This window comes from Oncorhynchus mykiss, chromosome 11 (assembly GCF_057628025.1).
Source record: "Oncorhynchus mykiss isolate SJ-2025 chromosome 11, ASM5762802v1, whole genome shotgun sequence".
In the NCBI taxonomy this organism is placed as follows: Eukaryota; Metazoa; Chordata; class Actinopteri; order Salmoniformes; family Salmonidae; genus Oncorhynchus; species Oncorhynchus mykiss.
This window is the reverse complement of record NC_143032.1, coordinates 10,592,919-10,617,626: the sequence shown is the minus strand read 5'-3', so window position 1 is coordinate 10,617,626 and position 24,708 is coordinate 10,592,919. Positions and strand designations below refer to the sequence as shown.

At 42.7% G+C, this 24,708-nt stretch overlaps 1 protein-coding gene across 2 annotated transcripts; it reads left to right on the top strand.

Moving 5' to 3' along the window:
• The first annotated feature begins 11,603 nt into the window (after positions 1–11,603).
• On the top strand, positions 11,604–24,503 carry LOC110535250 (metallophosphoesterase 1). 2 transcript variants are annotated; one of them, XM_021620139.3, is made up of 9 exons: positions 11,604–12,483; positions 13,252–13,360; positions 13,778–13,881; positions 14,093–14,173; positions 14,336–14,444; positions 14,821–14,901; positions 20,577–20,699; positions 22,581–22,721; positions 23,680–24,503. In XM_021620139.3, the coding sequence occupies exons 1-9, from the start codon at positions 12,248–12,250 to the stop codon at positions 23,860–23,862; spliced, it is 1,167 nt and encodes a 388-aa protein (XP_021475814.1). In that variant the 5' UTR covers positions 11,604–12,247; the 3' UTR covers positions 23,863–24,503. The 2 variants fall into 2 exon arrangements, with proteins under 2 accessions (XP_021475814.1, XP_090045454.1); XM_090189328.1 differs by lacking the exon at positions 14,336–14,444 and having other exon boundaries at positions 11,823–12,483.
• The last annotated feature ends 205 nt before the right edge of the window (positions 24,504–24,708 follow it).

Below are 24,708 nucleotides of genomic sequence, written 5' to 3'. Positions count from 1 at the left end.
CAATTCCTGGACTGACCCTCCGGGACCCCACACACACAATTGTGTTCTTTACTGTATTCTAAAGAATATACTTTTGGTTTACATATGTTTATGGTTTTGTTGTATGCTACTGTATACAACAGTAATGTTTGGCCTAATAAATATTTTCTGTTTCTACATTGCATTGGTGTTTACAGTGTACTTGTTACCCCTCTCAGCAGATGACTTTCACTGTAGAACATTGTATTGGTGTTTACAGTGTACTTGTTACCCCTCTCAGCAGATGACTTTCACTGTAGAACATTGTATTGGTGTTTACAGTGTACTTGTTACCCCTCTCAGCAGATTACTTTCACTGTAGAACATTGTATTGGTGTTTACAGTGTACTTGTTACCCCTCTCAGCAGATGACTTTCACTGTAGAACATTGTATTGAAATGTAGATATAAGCCTATGAAAGACCAAAGAGCTTTAGATTTAGAACAACAGTGTTTACATGGTACATCCAGAAATGTACTATTATGAAAGCAGTGTTTGTCATTTGATGTAAATGCTTCATTCTGACATGTGTTCATGGCATTTTGAATGAGATGTGAGGCATTTTGCGTGTGCAGTTAATGGGAATAGTGTGTAGAGGTTTGAAAAAAGGAGACAGTTTTGAAAACGTGTGTAAAAGCAGTTGGGGAAAAAAACTGTAAAAAGAGGATTTTAGCTAAATCTCCTTTAAAAAAAGAGCAGGTTTGCATACTCTGCAGCAGTATTTCATGATTTGAGGTGAAAGGCGGAAGGAGAATCCACTGGATAGATGGAGGTCGACTTTTACTTTTGCAAACCAGGGTCACTGTCATCCCACTCGTAGCCGATTGGCTGCAGTTGCTGGACGATGTAACTGGCCATGTTGTGGGTTCCTGCAGCAACCACTTCAGGACATGAGGTGGAGAGGACCCCCTGGAACATAAGCACACATTTTATGCAACTCCCACATCCATCAAAACACACTTATAACCACATATTCTATAAAGAAACTATAAATAAACACATGAATCAGTTCTAAATCTCACCACCAAAAGCCTCCCCACTAACAAAACAAATCTAAATCAAATTTCCATTCAGGCACCACTGCGGCCCACTACCAGAGACTTTTGGAACTGGTTGAAAGGTTGAATAGAGTCTTCTCCTACATTTCAGGGAAGGAGCTGATAGCTGAGCTTCTGGACTGCCAGAGACTGAACGGCAGCTGACCACATGATCCCGACCTCGCGCCCAGTCCCTCCGTCTCTCAACAGTGGTCCTTTTGTGCAACACCCCAGGCCTGGGGAAGAAGAGATGAACAACGCGGGCAGCCAGCCACTTCTTCAGACAGATATCAAGCTCAGCCTCACAAAGGCTTCGGAAGGGCACAGTCCATACGTCATCACTCAAGAGATAGCAACTATACTATGAAATAACAAATTGTACATTCTCTTTTTAAAAGTTACCATGTCTATCACAAAAAAAGTGAAAGCAAATAAGAACTGATTTAATGAAACCCTAGGGACTTTTCCATAATAACAGCATGAGTTCTTTGCATTCTGTGGGACCTCATAAGTTATTTGCTCAAGTGAAAGCTCTAGACCCATCTCATTGCTGCCTCCTCCAGGACAACCGTTCAGATGAGAGCTCAGTTTGAGACCAGAATACAGGGGGACATACAGTACAAATTATAAGCCTGATGGAAATAAACATGAACTGTTTGTAAAAACCGATCCCTATCACCCATCATTGACAGGGAGTCAAATAATCTATTGTATTCTATTCTAGAACCCCCACCTGTGGTGCCTATGACAACTCCCCCGGCCTCTCGGATGACAACAGTAGCGGCGATGTCCCAGCAGTGCAGCCCATACCGGTAGTAGGCCTCAGCCGCCCCCGTGGCTATCAGTCACAGGGCCAGGGTTGAGCTGCCGATTATCCTCACCCCGGGACCACAAGGAGTAGCCTAGAGCAGTGTGTATCAAGCGTCGTCTCAGAGTAAGTGCTGATCTAGGGTCAGGTCCTCCCTGTTCATGTAATCATATTTATTGTGATCCAAAAAGGCAAAACTGATCCTAAACCAGCACTCCCACGCCGAGATAATTGAGATATAAGGCCCCTGGTCCCAGATCTGTTTGTGCTCTGTAGTCATGTTTGGCATGACAATGGCCACATACGCATTGAAGAGAAAGCCCAAACAGACCTGGGACCAGGCTATTCAAGGAGAATCTAAGGCCAAAATACATCACTGTATTGCCGTTGAATTGTAAAGGTACCTGATATGAGGCCCATTAGACCGGGGTCATGTTCATTAGGTAACACAACAGAAAAACATTACTCTAACATTTTGCAACCCTGTTTTAGCCTGTTTTCTTCCATTTGGTGCCTAATGAACATGACCCAGAATGACCACAATCAATTGGAGAATAAACCGTCTGCGAGTACCCATGAGCTGGTGCACACAGTAACTTCATGATGTTCTGAGTTGCTACCCTTAACACGTGGATAGGCCAGTCCTGTGGTTCCTGTTTTTGATTTAACCAACCTGGAAGGCCAGCTGTGTTAAATTTAGGCAATCACTGATCAATTAGCTCAGTTGTGGTGCCAAGTTGGAACAAAATCCTGCAGTACCTGCAGCATTCCAATAACAGGCTTGCTAACCCCCTGGTTTAACATATGGCATTCCAATAACAGGCTTGCTAACCCCCTGGTTTAACATATGGCATTCCAATAACAGGCTTGCTAACCCCCTGGTTTAACATATGGCATTCCAATAACAGGCTTGCTAACCCCTGGTTTAACATATGGCATTCCAATAACAGGCTTGCTAACCCCCTGGTTTAACATATGGCATTACAATAACAGGCTTGCTAACCCCCTGGTTTAACATATGGCATTCCAATAACAGGCTTGCTAACCCCCTGGTTTAACATATGGCATTACAATAACAGGCTTGCTAACCCCCTGGTTTAACATAAGGCATTCCAATAACAGGCTTGCTAACCCCCTGGTTTAACATATGGCATTCCAATAACAGGCTTGCTAACCCCCTGGTTTAACATATGGCATTCCAATAACAGGCTTGCTAACCCCCTGGTTTAACATATGGCATTCCAATAACAGGCTTGCTAACCCCCTGGTTTAACATATGGCATTCCAATAACAGGCTTGCCAACCCCTGGTTTAACATATGGCATTCCAATAACAGGCTTGCCAACCCCCTGGTTTAACATATGGCATTCCAATAACAGGCTTGCCAACCCCTGGTTTAACATATGGCATTCCAATAACAGGCTTGCTAACCCCCTGGTTTAACATATGGCACTCCAATAACAGGCTTGCCAACCCCTGGTTTAACATATGGCATTCCAATAACAGGCTTGCTAACCCCCTGGTTTAACATATGGCACTCCAATAACAGGCTTGCCAACCCCTGGTTTAACATATGGCATTACAATAACAGGCTTGCCAACCCCTGGTTTAACATATGGCACTCCAATAACAGGCTTGCTAACCCCTGGTTTAACATATGGCACTCCAATAACAGGCTTGCCAACCCCTGGTTTAACATATGGCATTACAATAACAGGCTTGCCAACCCCTGGTTTAACATATGGCATTCCAATAACAGGCTTGCCAACCCCTGGTTTAACATATGGCATTCCAATAACAGGCTTGCTAACCCCCTGGTTTAACATATGGCATTCCAATAACAGGCTTGCTAACCCCCTGGTTTAACATATGGCATTCCAATAACAGGCTTGCTAACCCCTGGTTTAACATATGGCATTACAATAACAGGCTTGCTAACCCCCTGGTTTAACATATGGCATTACAATAACAGGCTTGCTAACCCCCTGGTTTAACATATGGCATTACAATAACAGGCTTGCTAACCCCCTGGTTTAACATATGGCATTACAATAACAGGCTTGCTAACCCCCTGGTTTAACATATGGCATTACAATAACAGGCTTGCTAACCCCTGGTTTAACATATGGCATTACAATCCACTATGAAAATGTGGGTGCATCACACAAAGCGGTAAGAAGTTGACCTACCTTTTTCCTTTGAAACGTTGATCCTTACACCAATGCAAAATGCCCCTTTGGCCTTTTCTTGCTGTGTATAACATTCCATCGAAGCAATGGTAGATGTGCTTCTACACCTGCATTGCTTGCTGTTTGGGGTTTTAGGCTGGGTTTCTGTACAGCACTTTGTGTCATCAGCTGATGTACGAAGGGCTATATAAATACATTTGATTTGATTTAATTTAGATCACTCCAAACTCAAACTACATTAGAATACAAATGAATTACCTTTTAATTCTAATATTTGTTTTACTTGGTAAATTCTGTTCCCCCATACTTCTCATGCTTAAGTCTTTCTTCACAGCGAAACCAATGCTAACTGCAACCATGTAGAAACTGAGAAAATCAAGTACATCATCAATAGCCTAAATATTTGGTGATACTATTCCATCAATGACAGAGTATAACTACTTGCCAAATCCCTAATCTGAGGAAATGGCTGTTGTAGATATTGCTGTTGGAAACTTGTCATTGTACCTGTAAACAAAGTTACAGGTGCCATCGATAGGGTCTATGTTCCAGGAGGGGCTGTCTGTGAGGATGCATTTCTCCCCGGCTGTAGACGACTCCTCTCCAATGAACTTGTCACAAGTTCACAACATACAGTGTATGAGTGCCTTGCGTGCACCATTCCCTAACACTCAGCAGGGTCATGATGAGCTCTTTTAGATATGTAAACACAGAGGGCCTAGCGCAGAGGTGTCAACCTCATTACATGGAAGGCCTAGTGCAGGGTTTCCCATGCTCTGTCCATGGGACCCCAGCTGGTGCACGTTTTGGTTTTTGCCCTAACCAAAGACCCCTTGGGGTACACAGGCCAGAGTAGGGAAACACTGGCATAATGTCTGCAGGTTTTAGTTTTTTCCTTTCAATTAAGCCCTAGACAAACCAAGTGAGAGGAGTTCCTTACTAATTAGTGACCTTAATTCCTCAGGCAAGTGCAAGGGAGGAGTGAAAACCTGCAGACAGTTGGCCCTCCGTGGAATGAGTTTGACACCTGTGGCATAGGGCTGGGGATAGCTGGGGACCAAAATGTAACCACTCCTGTGTTGAGGAGATACCACTGGAAGATACCATTGCGTACCTGTGCGAGAGGAACTTGTCCCTGAGGGTGGAGATAAGGTCCTTCACCTACTGGTCGGCCTCCGCTACCAGGTAGATTGGTGTGCTCTTGATACTCGCCTCCTGCACTACCTGGAGGGGGCGGGACCAAGTGACATAGCACACACCTGGAGGATAAAACACAAGGCCACCAATATCCATGACTGGGGATCAGGAAAGACTGTCTGTGCCATTGATCCATGGGCTTTCCAAGTGTGGTATTAGGAGGTAATCCTGGTTTCTAAGGTATCAACATTTTTTAATAGGCCTATTTTGAAGATTGTAATCTATGCAACAAGCTTTACTGATCCCCATTTTTTAAAAGAGGTATCACAGCTATGAGTCATATGTAACAATGTGTAACTATACTCACTGTAATTACATATGTACATTTACAACTAGAGTAGGTTACCACAAATACTTGGTTTTAGGGCCACGTGGGATTGATGTCACACTTGACTTACCTTACCAGCTCTACATGCAACTTCTACAGCAATATCCATGCATTCCTACCAGCACTTGTCACTGTCCGAGGTTGTCAGTTTATAACGAGGTGCAGGTGCTGTTGTTTTGCCGTTTACAGTGGGTTATTCCAGGCATCAAAGAGACAGCAAATTAGAACCTATTATATGGCTTTGGTGAGGTGTAGTTCCCTGGTACGGTCCCGTTACCCCGGTGTCCACTGTCCACCTCGGTGCTGCAGACGGCTACTGCCTTGCTATTGAGTGGACTTCGATATGTACGATTCTATTTCGGATTAGAATGACGTTGATAGACGCAAAACGACTCTCTAGCCACTGCTAGACGTTGATGAGACAAGACTCATCTGGAACCTGGAACTAGACGAAAGCAACTTCATGTTATTTGGTCGCCATTGTCAACCTGTAGCCTATAAATAAATCATGTAAATAATATTTGTTGAGGAAAACTCTTGAATAAACAAGATTGTATTTTACTCAGTCAGACAGCATAACAAACGGCATTAGGCACGTAGAACGCAACGTCTTGCAGGTAAACACAGACAAACGCACCTGCCCGCCAGTCTAGCCTAACTTTAAGCATCAGCTGTCAGAGCAGTTTACAGATCATTGCACCTGTACATAGCCCATCTGTAAATAGCCCACCCAACTACCTCATCCCCATATTGTTATTTTTTTGCTCCTTTTCACCCCAGTATCTCTACTTGCACATTCCTCTTCTGCACATCTATCACTCCAGTGTTTAATTGCTAAATTTGAATTATTTCGTCACTATGGCCTATGTATTGCATTACCTCTCTTATCCTACCTCATTTGCACACACTGTATATAGACTTTTTCTACGGTATTATTGACTGTATGTTTATTCCATGTGTAACTCTGTGTTGTTGTTTGTGTCACACTGCTTTGCTTTATCTTGGCCAGGTCACAGTTGTAAATGAGAACTTGTTTTCAACTGGCTTACAAGGTAAAATAATGGTGAAATAAATAAATAAATAGTGATAAAGATTTAAGAAAGGACTGGATTATTACAAGTGTGTGTGTGTGTGTGGTAAAGAGAGAGAGATTTAGAGAGTGATATCAGACATGATAGGCTAGATATTCCCCCTAGGGTTAGAATTAGGTGAAAACACATGTAGCTGGGTTAACTCTATTGAAATGCATTCTACCAGATACTTTTGAGGTGGTGAGCCTCAATCGACTGATCCTCCCATTGTGCACCCAGTGCATAACTGGTTTCACTGGATCTGAGACGATACAGATGGGTTTGTGCTGGAGATGACATAATATGACCCATGGTCTTGGCATTTCCAAGATGAAATTACATTAAATAACATACAAATAATAGGCCTACACAATCTCTAACAACTTAAATATAAATAATGAGAAATCTTGCTACGTCACTAAGTGTGTCAGAAATGTATATATATATATATTTTAAGGGTATGTTAAAAGGCAGTGTTGGAATGCTGTGGTCTTACACCTGTCATAAAATATTCACACGAGTAGACTGCTGATTGGCCAGCTCATCCTCCTTAGGAGGATGACATCATCCTCTATGGAGGAAATAAAAAGCATTTTTGAAACTAAAATACAAGTTTGAGGTGGTGTTTTTTTAAGTGTTTTTCAGTAGTTTTTTTGTCATGGGTAACTGCATGCATACATGGAGTGTGTCTGAAAGTAGCCGTGCCAAAAACTGTGTGAGGATCAACAGAAGTGGGTGTATGGAAAGCCAATCAGCTAAGTGAGAGAGCCATACGTCCTCCGAAACACGACCCTGCCAAGCCGCACTGCTTCTTGATACACTGCTCGCACTGCTTCTCAACCTGGAAGCCAGCCGCACCAATGTGTAGGAGGAAGCACTGTCCAGCTGGCGACCGAAGTCAGCTTGCAGGCGCCCAGCCTGCCACAAGGAGTCGCTAGAGTGCGATGGGACAAGGAAATCCTGGCCGGCCAAACCCTCCCCTAACACGGACAATGCTGGGCCAATTGTGAGCCGCCTCATGGATGTCACGGCTAGCTGTGACACAGCCTGGGATCGAACGCGGGTGTGTAGTGACGCCTCAAGCACTGCGATGCAGTGCCCGAGGGACACAGCAGGTCTATTGGGCAGATTTGTATTCACTCAAGACCGTTTTGTGTGGCTGATTGGGCTACTCGAAGAGTCGATTGTTGACAACTGTAGCATTTTAGCTAAGCCACCTAATCCTAACCCTTTTCCTAACCTTAACCCCAATCTCCTAACCTGCCACTTTAATTATCCTAACTTGCTTTGCATTTTAGCTAAGCCTAACACTAACCATTTTCCTAACCTTAACCCCATTCTCCTAACCTGCCACCTTAATTATCCTAACCTGCTACGTTAGTTATCTTAACCTGCTATGTAAACATTAAGCTGACCCACCGTACACCTGGCTATGGACAGTCTAACCAATAATGGAGCACTGATGTTGCAGCCATCGCTGTGGATCCACCCACTGGTGTTACACCTATCGCTGTTGATCCACCCACTGATGTTACACCTATCACTGTGGATCCACCCACTGGTGTTACACCTATCGCTGTTGATCCACCCACTGATGTTACACCTATCACTGTTGATCCACCCACTGATGTTACACCTATCACTGTGGATCCACCCACTGATGTTACACCTATCACTGTGGATCCACCCACTGATGTTACACCTATCGCTGTTGATCCACCTACCTCTTTTACAACGTCCACTTTCAGACACACTCCAAGTATGCAGTTACCCATACCGTTTTTTCCCCTAAAATGTATGCTTTTGCCATAACGAGTATAGGATGTGTCAACAGCATTATTTGGTATCAGTTAATAGAATACAAACTTTTAAAAAGTCAGATTTTCACTGGACCGTTACTTTAAAACTGCAACATTTTCTCTCATCCTCATGGCAAAATGTGAAGAATAGCAGGAAATTAGCTTTAAATCTGCTAAATGTTCTCTGACTTATGACTAAATGTGTAAAATAGCATTATAAAACTGTACATTTTTCTCTTGTGTGTTGTGTTGAAATGCAGGAAGTTAGCTCATTTCCAAAAATATGTTTTCCAAAAAATATATTTAAAAAATTCCTTCCACTTATACTGTGCTTTCAAAATTACCCTTCATATACCCCTCATGGGTATAATAAGTCATGTCAGACTGTGTGGAATTGTATGAAATAGGTTTTAAAAGGTAAAAGAAATGTGCGAGGGAGGATCCTGCATCTACTGTTCACCCACCCCAATATCTACACCACAATTTTGCCTTTGGCTTAGACCTTACTTTTACATCTGAGGTTATTGTGTTGTGTCTGCCATCAGTTGACACAACATACTTTTGAATACAGGGTGGGTGTCATTTAAATCATAGAAATATAATTCCTAGAATGGACTTATCTCTTCAGACCACTACAATTTAGCTGCTACACCATTTACATTTTTATTGAATTGACATTTTTACTTCTAATTACTACCACAAAGAAGACTGCTGGTCCACCCACCATCGAATATCAACTTAAATTGTTATGTCTGTTCTATGATCTATATTTCTATGATTTCAATAGGTTTCATATAGAGGATTGACATTATAATTTAAAACAGATATTCCCATTCAAGTCAACCTTCTCTGATGTGTGGCCCTCCAACCATCTTTGTGGTACCATTTTGAAAGTTAACGTTACAATTTCATACATTTTTTAAAAGATTTATCAGCCAAAACATGACACACACCTTGTATTCAATAATGTGTTGTGTTTTAACCGATGGCGGGCACAACGCATATACATTATGTAAAATAGTGTCTAAGCAACAAAGTATGCGAGTATGAAAATAATCTGAGTTTATGAGTTTTTAGATCAAATCAAATTGTATTTGTCACATGCGCCAATACAACGGTGAAATGCTTACTCACAAGCCCTTAACCAACAATGCGGTTGAGAAAAAGAAATAAGAAAAAAAATAAGAAATAAAAGTAACAAATAATTAAAGAGCATCAGTAAAATAACAATAGTGAGGCTATTATATACAGGGGGTACCGGTAGAAAGTCAGTGTGAGGGGGCACCGGTTAGTTGAGGTAATTGAGGTAATATGTACATGTAGGGAGAGTTATGAAAGTGACTATGCATATATAATAACAGAGAATAGCAGCAGCGTAAAAGGGGGGGGTCAATGCATATAGTCTGGGTAGCCATTTGATTAGCTGTTCAGAAGTCTTATGGCTTGGGGGTAGAAGCTATTCAGGAGCCTCTTGGACCTAGTCTTGGTGCTATGGTACCGCTTGCCATGCGGTAGCAGAGAGAACAGTCTATGACTAGGGTGACTGGAGTCTCTGACAATTTTTAAGGCCTTCCTCTGACACCGCCTGGTATAGAGGTCCTAGATGGCTGAAAGTTTAGCCCCGGTGATGTACTGGGCCGTACACAATACCCTCTGTAGTGCCTTGTGGTCAGTGGCCAAGCAGTTGCCATACCAGGCAGTGATGCAAATTTGTTCAGTCTTCTGAGGGGGAATAGGTTTTATCGTGCCCTCTTCATGACTGTCTTGGTGTGCTTGGACCATGTCAGTTTGTTGGTGATGTGGACACCAAGGAACTTGAAGCTCTCAACCTGCTCCACTACAGCCCTGTCGATGAGAATGGGGGCGTGCTCGGTCCTCCTTTTCCTGTAGTCCACAATCATCTCCTTTGTCTTGATCACGTTGATGGAGAGGTTGTTGTCCTGGTACCACATGGCCAGGTCTCTGACCTCCTCCCCATAGGCTGTCTCGTCGTTGTCAGTGATCAGGTTGTGTCAACGGCAAACTTAATGATGGTGTTGGAGTCGTGAACGGCCGTGCAGTCATGAGTGACGAGGGAGTACAGGAGGGGACTGAGCATGCACCCCCAAGGGACCCCCGTGTCGAGGATCAGCGTGACGGATGTGTTGTTACCAACCCTTACCACCTGGGGGGGGCGGCCCGTCAGGAAGTCCAGGATCCAGTTGCAGAGGGAGGTGTTTAGTCCCAGGATCCTTAGCTTAGTGATGAGCTTTGAGGGCACTATGGTGTTGAACGCCGTGCTGTAGTCAATGAATAGCATTCTCACATAGGTGTTCCTTTTGTCCAGGTGTGAAAGGGCAGTGTGGAGTACAAAAGAGGTTGCATCATCTGTGGATCTATTGGGGCGGTATGCAAATTGGAGTGGGTCTAGGGTTTCAGGGATAATGGTGTTGATGTGAGACATGACCAGCTATTCAAGCACTTCATGGCTACAGACATGAGTGCTACGGGTCGGTAGTCATGTAGGCAGGTTACCTTAGTGTCGTTAAAGGTTGATGTGAAAGGTTAAAATTGGCATAATAATACAAAATAAATTATAATCTTCAATTATAAATTAATTTCACAACCCTGTTTGTAAGCTTTTAAATTATATCAATCTGAACCTTTTATATTTTCCAGTGATGAAGACATGGACGTCTAATTGTAGGGTGAGGGATGCAAAACGGGTCAACTTTGAGCACCTTTATCACCAAAAAAGTCACTTTCTGAGCACTTCTACAATGGGTAAATATGTATCAAAGGGAGTACTCTCAAAAACAGATTGAATTCAACTGGATTTAGTTACCCGTTCAGTACATTTCATCACACGGATAGATATTCGAATTTAGATGTGTGGATGGTTGACAAATACAAACTTTATACTGTTGCCATCAAAACAATGTAGCTAGTCACAAGTCAATTAAAATGCACGTGAAAAAGTGACACATACAGTACCAGTACTTGTATAATTACGAATCTGATCCATCTCTGATGAATATTGTGGTTCGTCCTGCCCAGTAGTTTAACAACAAGTCAAACGGGGTTGCGTTCAGTACGACAGAACGGTGTGCAACGTTGAACTCAACGAAAACGGTAGACCTACTGTATTGAACGACCGGTTGAAAAACGTTGAAATTATGGTGGATCAGAGTGCAGTTATCATATGGTGTGCTGCACGAGTTTTGCGATTTCAGATGGTCACACCTATGTTTACCAGGCCACACACACACACCAAACGGGCGCAAAAGTATGCTACCTCAAAGTCTCTCGAAGAAAAGTCCGCACCGTTTTCTTGAGGACTGTTTTGTGGAAACGTGTGGTTCAGTGTAAATGTTAACGCGAACTGAACGCACCCCAGCACACACACACACACACACACACACACACACACTCTATCTCTTTCTTTCACATGCTCAAACTGCATCGCGCTTAATGCCATAAACTAGTTTTGAGGACTTTGTAGCCAAATTAATCAATAATTGCAGTCAAATATTGATATATACAAAGTACTTTGCTACCAACAACTATTCAGCCTCCGCATTCTCTTGACTAGACATCCCACGCGAGTCATATTTGGAAGATTGCTGTCGCATGACAATCCTAAACGGACCAAAAACTATTGATACAGACGAATATGCGTATTTTTTTAGGCAGTGCATGGGTCCTCTGTACAATTCTTAAGCCGTTACGTTTATCTAGGGCAAGTTATTTTCAATGATTTAGCAGGATTTAGTTCGCCTTGTCCAGCAGTGACTGGAACAGATTGCCATTTCGTTTTTAGACATGCACGGACTGAGTTGCAAATTTAAATGGGGCCTTACTTTCACTCTGTTCTTATCTGTCATTTGCGTGTTTATCTTCTGTGAATATTTGATATATTACCCTGCAATTTTGCGTTGTTCGTGGCCGAAGTTGGATAGAGACAGCGGCAAGGGAGTCCCCCCGCTTCGCGCTTTGTTTCTGTCGGATACCCACCTCCTTGGCGCAATAAAGGGACACTGGTTCGACAAACTGCGAAGGTAGGCTTCTATTCCTTCTAAACTCCTATTCCAATTTCATTGCTTGTGCGTATTTGACAAGTTATCATATTAATAAAAAAATAGTTTATTTTTGTGTGTTTTACATCCCTGTAGGACTGTCATTTGTTGAATGTGTGCATTTCAAACCTCTCTTTGGTCAAAACTGTCATTTGCATCTCATATCAGATGTACAAAAAAATAACATCTGAAAACAATGAACAGAAACAGACAGTACAAGTCCCTCCAAACACGTCCATAAATCATGGAAAGTGGAAGCTTTTTTTTTTTAGGACAGGAATAGAATTAATCCTCTTAGATGGCTCAAATTAATATCAGATAATATGAAATCACCATGGCATCCAACTTCACCAGCTAGGGCACTAAACCGGATCACATCTTTGACTGCAATGCTTCATGTTCACATGGTTCACAAAATGAGTTCTAGTGGTCAGTTTCAATAGTTGTTTTCATTGGGAGGATGCTACCAGGATTTGTTAAATACATTATATAGCATGATGGACAACAACACTTTCAATCAAAGGTGGTTGTATCTTGGTAGAGTTGGGTAGTCATCATGACCAACAGATTATCATCAGGGCCAGGAGTATTTTCTTATGAGGCCTCGTCAGGACAACTCTGGACTGTAATAGGCTATCACTATAGTCAGGGCCCAGAGTTTTTCCTAGTGGTCCTTCCTTGTGGTCTTTCCACATGGTCAGGAAAACTCCCTGCCCTAATCATAATGTACTGTACATTCCTCCCTGATAGAGAATGGCAGATGGAGAGAGCTTTCCAGACAGCACTGGGGGTCCTACAGCCAGAGGTGGTCTTCATTTTGGGAGACATATTCGACGAGGGGAAATGGAGCTCCCCAAAGGTTAGTTGATGGACACTGTCGGTTATCAGAAATGATAGACCACACACACCGCCAACAGCTAGACTACTCAGGATATGTGATAATAACAATCTGTTGGCACACAAGGGGATGTGTGTGTGTGTGCGTGGATTTGAGCATTGGCCCTTCCAATTTCATTTTCCTTGATTTGATTGTCCTTGAGTTGTGACTAACATCCACCAGTTGTGCTTTAGTAGAAACACAGACAGTGAATGGGAGTAGGTGTTTGGGAGTTCATTACATTTATTATGAGGTAATGGTATGATGTAACCTAAATGTAACTGAGGGAGGAATTAAATAACAGTAGTACACACCCTACTGTGTCTAGTGCTAGGAGGGGTTGAGGCAGATGTTGATACCCCAGCTCAAACTGTTCCTCTGTGACCGTGTGTTCTTCAGGACTGGGAGGACGACGTCCGCCGCTTCACGCAGATCTTCCGACATCCCAGAGACGTGGAGCTTATAGCCCTCATTGGTAACCATGACATCGGCTTCCATCATGAGTAAGTTAAGTTCAGAAGTCTTACTGTTAAATGGACGCTACCAAGAACATGTCGACAACGTTGTTCTCTCTGTTCTCAACTAGTTCCGCTAACAATAGGGAGTTATGTTGTCTGTAGTTGGTGTGCGTCAGTAGGCCCTAGCCCTGTGCTTGTGCTCACTTTCTCTTGACATAACATTATTATTATTATTATTTTTTAAATCTTTGAACAGAATGAGCTGGTACAAACTTGAACGCTTTGAGAGGGTGTTCAATGTCACCTCTGCCCGGATCGTAACCAACAAGGGAGTCAAGTAGGTCACTTTACTGTAAATAGTGTCATCTAGCCTTGTCTCAAAATTCTGCATGTAAACAGTTTAACAATGTGTTGTTTGTGGTTAGTCACGTTGATGTGTAGCTTAGCTCCAATCCTTGTAGCATCATTAATGTGTGTGTGTGTGTGTGTTCCCACAAAGTTTTGTACTGGTGAACAGTATGGCCATGCATGGAGACCGCTGCCCCATCTGCGAGCATGTGGAAAACGAGCTGTACAGCCTCTCTCAGGCTCTCAACTGTTCAGTGCTGGTGATCTTAATCGCAACCATCATCCTCAACAATGCCACACACACACACACACACACAAACACACAAACAAATGGGGGTTATTGGGATTTGGAAAGAAGCAAGAGATTTGAGCATTGACAAAAAAATAAGTATTTCTCTCCCGAGTGCAATCAAGAGTCACCATATGGCTTTTGCATGTTACTCAGCGCCAACAATATGTGGGTCAAATGTTTAATCCCAGACTTTATTCAGTAACATCCCCAGAAATGTATTTTTGAAACGTGGTAAGCATTATGTTGTCACGAAAGAGGAAGGAATGTCCCTACACATTGTCAACATTATGTTACTCCCATTGCTAATGTGAAAGTAGATTGTAATGATATTGTGGATTTCACAGAGCCACCGGACAAGCAGCATGAGAACATACTGTCAGGAGGACATGCAGAAGTTTCCCCGCTCATCACCTATCATCCTGCAGGTACGGTTTAGTGTGTGTGTGCGTGCTTGCGAAGTGACTGAGACTACTTTAGTTAATTATAGGTCCTTGCGGTGTCATTGTACACTGAGTGTACAAAATATAGGAACACCTTCCTAATATTGTGTTCAATTTGTTGTGGGCATGGACTGCAAGGTGTTGAAAGTATCCAACAGGGATGCTGGCCAATGTTGACTCCAATGCTTCCAATAGTTGTGTCAAGTTAGCTGGATGTCCTTAGGGTAATGGAGCATTCTTGATACACACAAGGGTTGAAGCGAGCAGTGTTGCAGTTCTTTACACACACAAACGGGTGCGCTTGGCACCTACTACCATACCCCATTCAAAGGCACTTACATATTTTGTCTTGCCTATTCACCCTCTGAATGGCACACATACACAGTCCATCTATTAATTGTCTCAAGGCTTAAAAAAGCCTTGTTTAACCTGTCTCCTCTCCTTCATCCATTGCGGCAGGGTAGCCTAGTGGTTAGAGCGTTGGACTAGTAACCAGAATGTTCCAAGTTCAAACCCCTGAGCTGACATGGTACAAATCTGTCGTTCTGCCCCTGAACAGTCATTGAAAATAAGAATTTGTTGTTAACTGACTTGCCTAGTTAAATAAATCTACACTGATTGAAGTGGATTTAACAAGTAGCTTTTGTATTTTATTAGGATCCCCAATAGATATTGCAAAAGCATCAGCTACTCTTCCTGGGGTCCACACAAAACACAACATAATACAGAACATTAATAGACAAGAACAGCTCAAGGACAGAACTACATACATTTATTTTTAAAGTCACACGTAGCCTACGTATCAATGCATACACACACTATCTAGGTCAAATAGGGGAGAGGCGTTGTGAGGTGTTGCTTTATCTGTTTTTTTTCAACCAGGTTTGCTGTTTATTTGAGCAATATGAGATGGAAGGAAGTTCCATGCAATAAGGACTCTATATAATACTGTACGCTTTCTTGAATTTGTTCTGGATTTGGGGACTGTGGGGACTGCATGTCTGGTGGGGTGTGTGTGTCAGAGTTATGAGTAAGTTGACTATGCAAACAATTTGGGATTTTCAACACAATGTTTCTTATAAAAAGAAGTGATGCAGTCAGTCTCTCCTCAACTCTTAGCCAAGAGAGACTGGCATAGTATTTATATTAGCCCTCTGATTACAATGAAGAGCAAGACGTGCCGCTCTGTTCTGGGCCAGCTACAGCTTAACTAGGTCTTTCCTTGCAGCACTGGACCACACAATTCGACAATAATCAAGATTGGACAAAACTAGAGCCTGGAGGGCTTGCTTTTTGGAGTGTGGTGTCAAAAAAGCAGAGCATCTCTTGATTACAAACAGAACTCTCCTCATCTTTACAACAATTTAATCTATATGTTTTGACCATGACAGTTTACAATCGAAGGTAACGCCAAGTAATTTACTCTCCCCAACTTGTTCAACAGCCACAACATTCATTACCAGATTCAGCTGAGATCTAGAACTTATTGAATGATTTGTACCAAATACAATGCTCTAGTTTTAGAGATGTTCAGGACCAGTTTATTACTGGCCACCCATTCCAAAACAGGTTGCAACTCTTTAAGTGTTTCTGTGACTTCATTAGCTGTGGTTGCTGATGCGTATATGGTTGAATCATCAGCATACATGGACACAAATTCTTTGTTTAATGCCAGTGGCAGGTCAATGGTAAAAATAGAAAAGAGGGCTTAGAGAGCTGCCCTGCGGTACACCACACTTTACATTTTTTACATTAGAGAAGCTTCCATTAAAGAAAACCATTTGAGTTATATTAGATAGATAGCTCTGAATCCACGATATGGCAGAAGTTGAAAAGCCATAACACATATGTTTTTTCAACAACAGGTTATGTTCAATAATATCAAAGGCTGCACTGAAATCTAACAGTACAGTTCCCACAATCTTCTTATCAATTTCTTTCAACCTATCATCAGTCATTTGTGTCAGTGCAGTACATGTTGAGTGCCCTTCTCTATAAGCATGCTGAAAGTCTGTTGTGAATTTGTTTACAGAGAAATAGCATTGTATTTGGTCATACACAATTTCTTCCAACAGTTTGCTAAGAGCTGGCAGCAAGCTGATAGGTTGGCTGTTTGAACCAGTAAAGGCAGCTTTACCACTCTTGGGTTGCGGAATGACTTTGCTTCCACCCAGGCCAGAAGACAAAGACTTGCCTCAAGGCTCAGATTAAAGATATGACAGATAGGCGTGGCTACAGAGTCAGCTACCATCCTCAGTAGCTTTCCCTCTAAGTTGTCAATGCCAGGAGATTTGTCATTTATTGATCGAAAACAATTATTTTTCCACCTCTCCCATAATAACTTTACAGAACTTGCAATGCTTTTCTTTCATTATTAGTTTTTTTTTAATGCATGAATACGGCTCACTGTTCGTTGTTGGCATTTCCTGCCTAAGTTTGCCCACTTTGCCAATTAAGTAATCATTGAAATAATTGGCAACATCAAGTGGTTTTGTGATTCGATGAAAGATGGAGTTGAATATTTCTTTCTGCCCATAATTTCATATAAAGTACTCCATTGATCTTAGCTTCATAATGCAGTTTCTTCTTCTTTTTGTTGAGTTTAGTCACATCATTTCTCAATTTGCAGTAAATCAGCCAGTCAGATGTGCAGCCAGACTTATTAGCCACTCCTTTTGCCCCATCTCTTTCAACCATACAGTTTTTCAATTCCTCATCAATCTATGGAGCCTTAACAGTTCTAACAGTCAGTTTCTTAACAGGTGCATGTTTATCAATAATTGGAAGAAGCAATTTCATAAATTCATCAAGTGCAGTGTCTGGATGCTCCTCATTAATCGCATCAGACCAACAAATATTTTGAACATGAGTCACAGAAAAATATTTTGTATGATCTCTTATACACTATTTTAGGCCCAGCTTTTGGAACTTTGGCTTTCCTGGATATAGCCACTATATTGTGATCACTGCATCCAATGGGCACGGATACAGCTTTAGAACAAAGTTCTACAGAATTAGTAAAAATGGCACCGATACATGTAGATGCTCTTGTTCCTGTAGTGTTTGTAAACACCTTAGTAGGTTGATTAATAATCTGAACAAGATTACAGGCACTGGTTACAGTAAGAAGCTTCCTATTGAGCGGACAACTTGATGAAAACCAGTTAATATTCAGGTCCCCAAGAAAGTAGACCTCTTTGTTTACATCACATACACTATCAAGCATTTCACACATATTATTTAGTTACTGAATTAATTATCTGAATTAATTAAGTGAGTCTCAGAAATGGCTAATATATGAATGTTATCTGATGTTAGCAAGTTATTGATTTTATGAACCTTATTTCTAAGGCTACATACATTAATATGGGCTATTTTCAACACTTTCCTGGGTAGCTTATCACTTAGACATAATACTGAGAAGAGCAAGCAAAGCAAGAGAACAAAATATACATTCAGCAGTCCATTAATCAATTGTTGTGTGTGCTGCAGGGTTGAAGCTACAAACCCATAGGCTTGGCTCTCTCATCCCCTCCAGGCTTCTGGGAGGGAGGGTGGACAATGAGCCTGTCATAGCAGATGTAAGCAATGTCCCCACGCGCTCTGACAGCTTCTATGGCTGGGATCAGTTCTTTCCTCTTTTGGCGCACAGCTTCAGGATAATCCTTGTTGAGGAAGATATATGTTCCTCTCAAGTTCTTGGCTCTTTCCAGAACAGCTACCTTTCCTTGAACCTCATGAACTTGAACACTCGGCCAGGGCCTGTCACCTGGGCCGGTTGTGGGCTTTCCAGTCCTGTGGGCACGTTCCAACTCAATCTTCCTGTGGTCCATCTTCAATTTCTCAAAGATCATTTCCCTCACTTTGTCTTCAGACTCCATCCATGTCTCATGTGGAGATTCTGCAATTCCATCCACAACCATGTTGTTCCACCTTGACTGTCCCCCGATGTATCTGTCATTGTTATCATGGCCTCACACACAGATCTGATGTCCTCTCTCAATGACTTACAGATTGCTGTCATCTTGCCGTTCTCCTGTTTCAACTCATTGAGCTGACCGTGGGAGAACTGCAAACTGTTCTTCAGGTCCTGGACCTCTCTGGTCAGGTCGTCCATTCTTTTATTAGTTGACTCTACCAGTATTTGGACACAACACAACAAGCTATTTTCTCATTGCTGTAACAACTGCTTGTAGAACTATTTTTGTTTGTTTAAAAGATCCTTCACCTGTGAGAGAGACACCACTGTCCTCAACGGTACTCCCGCAAGGTGTGGTCTTTGTCATGGTAGCTACTAAAGTAGTTTACGTTGTTACTCCTCACAGTTCCAGACAGGGCAGGTCACAGGGAAGATTGAAAACAACAAACAGCAGGGATCTAGACAGCCACAAACCCGGGACAATCTGCGGTCCCAGCCACAATGACTAACCACAATGACTAACCAAGCCCTCAAGAAAACACCGCTACCTTGATATGCAGCTAGCTAGCAGCTAGGCTAGTTGAGGACTTGGATTAGCTAACACAATGTGCCATTGGAACACAGGAGTGATGGTTGCTGATAATGGGCCTCTGTACGCCTATGTAGATATTACATAAAAAATCTGCCGTTTCCAGCTACAATAGTAATTTTCAAAAATTAACAATGTCTGCACTGTATTTCTGATCAATTTGATGTTATTTTAATGGACAAAAAAATGTGCTTTTCTTTCAAAAACAAGGACATTTCTAAGTGACCCCAAACTTTTGAATGGTAGTGTATGTCTAGTATATAATTCTGTAATTCTGTGAAGTTATAATAGCCTAAACCTGTTCCAGTTCACATCATCTCATGATGCTCAGCACTTCAAGCCATGCGCCATCAATGTGTACCCCTCTCTCTTGCTCTCTCCCCACTGGTGAAATTTCTCACGCCTGCACTTATCTGACCAATCAAACATGTAAACTAGGGTTCCAAAGCAAGCTTCCCTATCCGTGCTAATGAGTCGAGTAAATATAATGATAATATTTAAATAGCGATGTTGATTTCACAGGTATTTTTAGTACAACACGTTAATAACACCTGCTCTTTCCATGACATGGTAAAAATTATGATCCTTTATTGATGTCACTTGAAGATAGATTTTTTTTAAAGCCTCTCTCCTGTAACTATTCCCCAGGTTGTTGCTGTAAATAAGAATGTGTTCTCAGTCAACTAACCTGGTAAAATAAGAGTTCAAATAAATTTGAGACATGGATTGTGTATGTGTGCCATCCCGAGGGTGAATGGGCAGGACAAAAGATTTAAGTGCCTTTTGAATGGGGTATGGTAGTAGGTGCCAGCCACACCGGTTAGTGTCAAGAACTGCAATGCTGCTGGGTTTCACGCTCAACAGTTTCATGTGTGTATCAAGAATGGTCCACCACCCACAGGACATCCAGCCAACTTGATACCACTGTGGGAAGCATTGGCGTCAACATGAGCCAGCATCCCTGTGGAACGCTCTCAACACCATGTAGAGTCCATGCCCTGACGAATTGAAGCTGTTCTGGGGGGGAGGGCGGGGTTATTGGTTAGTTGCAAATGAAATCCATATTGTGTATAGCCTACCTATTATACAAAAACACCTAGCATTGTTCACTTACAGTATGTTATGTACTGTGTATTGACCTTCTGTCGGAAGCACTACCCTTTGTACCGACCTAACGATGCAGAGTGCACTGGGCAGGACGCCGCCTCTCCTGAGGAGCGACACCAGGTGTTCCATGAGCGCTATGACGTGCTATCCCAGGAGGCTTCTCAAAGGGTGAGCTTACACACACACACACTCAGTCATATAACTAACACCTGGGGTGCAACTCATTGTCTAAAGTGGCCTCCTCTCCTTGCTTGCACCTGTTTTATTTTATTCAGATCGTGCAGATGAAGGAGAGGAAGCCACTTTAGATTATTGAGATACAGCCCTAGGGCTCATTCTGAAGAGTGCATCTTTCTGACTGAAAACCATAACAAATGTTGGGTCTTCTTCAGCCTTGTTCACACTGCATGCCTTAATGCTCATATCAGTTTTGTTTGTTCAGTTTGTTTTGGACAACTAACTGTACAAACAGCAAGTTACAAGTGACCAAATTGTGTGTGTTCAGACAGCAGTCATGTGATGACAAGGCTACACTAGTTGTCATAGTAACGAGAGGGGGTGAGTGCAGTGGTCTAGACTGATTGGTGGTGGTACTTGTGCTTCCTATCACTCAGTTCTGTAGCAAGCTAAGGTGACAATAATGCCTGTCATGGACATTTCCCAGTTGTTTTGAATGTTCAAAATCATAGTGGTATGAACACTTTTAAAGCCTCAAAGGATAAGATGATCCAACTTTCAAAACAGGTTATTTTTGTAACAGCCACAGCAGTCCACTAGCCAGCCAGCCACAGCAGTCCACTAGCTAGCCAGTCACAGCAGTCCTCTAGCTAGCCAGCCACAGCAGTCCACTAGCTAGCCAGTCACAGCAGTTCACTAGCTAGCCAGTCACAGCAGTTCACTAGCTAGCCAGTCACAGCAGTTCACTAGCTAGCCAGCCACAGCAGTCCTCTAGCTAGCCAGCCACAGCAGTCCACTAGCTAGCCAGCCACAGCAGTCCACTAGCTAGCCAGCCACAGCAGTCCACTAGCTAGCCAGTCACAGCAGTTCACTAGCTAGCCAGCCACAGCAGTCCACTAGCTAGCTGGCTAGGTAGCTGTTTAGCTTTCTAGCACATTCACTCATTTGTTTCTAAACAATTAACAAGCTAGTTGACTATCACGTCAACAGTTGACTAAAGGTTAAATAAATAAAAACATTAAAAACAGAGTAGGTTATTTTTGGCTAGCTACAGCAGTCCACTAGCTAGCCAGCCAGCCACAGCAGTCCACTAGCCAGCCAGCCACAGCAGTCCACTAGCTAGCCAGTCACAGCAGTCCTCTAGCTAGCCAGCCACAGCAGTCCACTAGCTAGCCAGTCACAGCAGTTCACTAGCTAGCCAGCCACAGCAGTCCTCTAGCTAGCCAGCCACAGCAGTCCACTAGCTAGCCAGCCACAGCAGTCCACTAGCTAGCCAGTCACAGCAGTTCACTAGCTAGCCAGCCACAGCAGTCCTCTAGCTAGCCAGCCACAGCAGTCCACTAGCTAGCCAGTCACAGCAGTCCACTAGCTAGCCAGCCACAGCAGTCCACTAGCTAGCCAGCCACAGCAGTCCACTAGCTAGCCAGCCACAGCAGTCCTCTAGCTAGCCAGTCACAGCAGTCCACTAGCTAGCTGGCTAGGTAGCTGTTTAGCTTTCTAACACATTCACGCATTTGTTTCTAAACAATTAACAAGCTAGTTGGTTATCACGTCAACAGTTGACTAAAGGTTAAATAAATAAAAACATTAAAAACAGAGTAGCTAGCAAGCAACAAGATACCAACTAACAGTCTAAAACCACTTGATGACAAATAAATCAGATTTGACCGTTCAGACACAAGTCGCATGGCCAGGAATCAAATGTGTATGTGACTTCAAACCACTTACGACGCTGTGTGTTTGTGTTTCATGTGTTTTTTTGGAAAAATAAATAAATACGATTTGAGTCAGTTCAAACGGCCAATGTGAACACGGCTTTAAGAGGCATGTGATTACAGATATATGATGGATTCTTTTGATCCCACGTTGCAGTTACTTTGGTGGTTCCAGCCCCGTCTTATCCTGAGTGGCCACACCCACAGTGCCTGTAAGGTGGTCCATGACAACAAGCATCCAGAGATCAGCGTTCCTTCCTTCAGCTGGAGAAACCGCAACAACCCCAGCTTCATCCTGGTAACTAATTAACTACACTGAATGAAAATATAAACACAACATGTAAAGTCCCATGTTTCATAAAACATCTCAGAAATTGTCCATATGCACACAAAAAACATATTTCCCTCAAATTTTGTGCACATCCCTATTAGTGAGCATTTATCCTAATCGGTGGGGGTATAGGCAGGCATAACCTACGGAAAATGAACACAATTGCATTTTATCAATGGATATTTGAATACACAGATACTGTGATGAGAACCTGATGCCTGTTGTCGTGCCATTCATCCACCGCCATCATTGTTCTTTTTTTTTAACCTTTATTAAACTAGGCAAGTCAGTTAAGAACAAATTCTTATTTACAATGACAGCCTAGGAACAGTGGGTTAACTGCCTTGTTCAGGGACAGAATTACAGATTTTTACCTTGTCAGCTCAGGGATTCGATCCACCAACCTTTCGGTTACTGGCCCAACGCTCCAACCACTAGGCTACCTGCTGCCCCCATGTCACAAGGATCTGTACACAATTCCTGGAAGCTGAAAATGTCCCAATTCTTCCATGGCCTGCATATTCACCAGGCATGCCACCCATTGAGCAAGTTTGGGATGCTCTGGATTGACGTGTACAACAGCGCGTTCCAGTTCCCACCAAAATCCAGCAACTTCGCGCAGGCATTGTAGAGTGGGAAAAAATTTCAGTCAACAATCAACAGCCTGATCAACTCTATGCAAAGGAATGTGTCGTGCTGCATGAGGCAAATGGTGGTCACACCAGATACTGACCGGTTTTCTGATCCACACCCCTAGCTTAAGTGACCATCAGATGCCTATCTGTATTCCCCAGTCACATTTCCTCATATGAACTGTAACTCTTCTTTGAAATTGTTGCATGTTACATTTATATTTTTGTTCAGTCTCAGGGTTGGGGTCAATTCCATTTTAAATTAAAGTTTACCTCTCTCCCGCTCTCTCCAGGGCACCTTCTCTCCCACGGACTTCCAGTTGGCCAAGTGCTTCCTGCCAGAGGAGAGCAGCGTGGTGGCCATCTACTGTTCCACAGCCATGGTCGTCTTCCTCCTGCTTTTGGCCCACCTACATCTCACCAAGACCTCCATGCTCCTGGCCACCAATCTCATGGGCAAGCACAAGGGCTTCTGACAGTTTCCCCTAGATCGTACAGTTTGCTTGGCGGGCCGCTTTAAAAAAAAAGTCCCCTGAAGTAAAGTGTGACTGAAACCAATAGAGGGTGAAATGTTCTAGGTGAATGGCAAGAGATAGGGCCTATGATTACCTGTCAAAGTAACTGTATGAGGACATCTGTGTGACCTGTCACCTGAGGCCCCATGTTCCAAAGACTCCTGTGTAGACACTCCTGACATAGAACCCAACATCACCTTTTACAGGGAGGGCCCGGGTCCTGACATAGAACCCAACAGCACCTTTTACAGGGAGGGCCTGGGTCACTCTGGGATAGTTTTTACTGATCAATTACGTTATCCCTCATTTCCCTTTTTAAATTATTGGCAACTTGAATGTTTTTAAATTTGATCTCTGATCTACTGGTGAATAAGCTATGGCAGGGCCATCTTTGAGCTTTTTAAACGTGACCTGGACGAAAACAGTCGAGGGAAGATGGTGACACTGGGTTTCTTATAACTGTAATTTATGCATATACAAAGTGTACATAATCTGTCATATTTTCCCGCATATTCAGTTTAGACAACCCCCCCACCCCCCCAAAAAAAGTATTCTGATGTGCCTCTTTATTAAAATAAAAATATTTTTCCGTATTCCATAAAGGCCTGACACAAATGTATCACTCCTGCCTCCTCGCTCTCAGAATAGACTTGCACATTGAAAGCTGCCGTTCGGTGTAAAGAACAGCCCATCTAACTGGGTTCACACCTGTGGCAATGTGAAGGGCTCTCCATGTCCATGACCGACTTGATCACTACTTTCTCCTCTCATTCTATATAAGTTGATGCCTATGCATGTGTATGCATA

What these genes read in the sequence shown, in the direction of transcription:
- LOC110535250 (XM_021620139.3), top strand. Translation starts at nt 12,248, where the DNA reads ATGCACGGACTGAGTTGCAAATTTAAATGGGGCCTTACTTTCACTCTG. An exon ending in GGAAATGGAGCTCCCCAAAG is followed by an intron (nt 13,361 to 13,777) that starts GTTAGTTGATGG and finishes TGTGTTCTTCAG; the next exon opens with GACTGGGAGGACGACGTCCG. An exon ending in GACATCGGCTTCCATCATGA is followed by an intron (nt 13,882 to 14,092) that starts GTAAGTTAAGTT and finishes ATCTTTGAACAG; the next exon opens with AATGAGCTGGTACAAACTTG.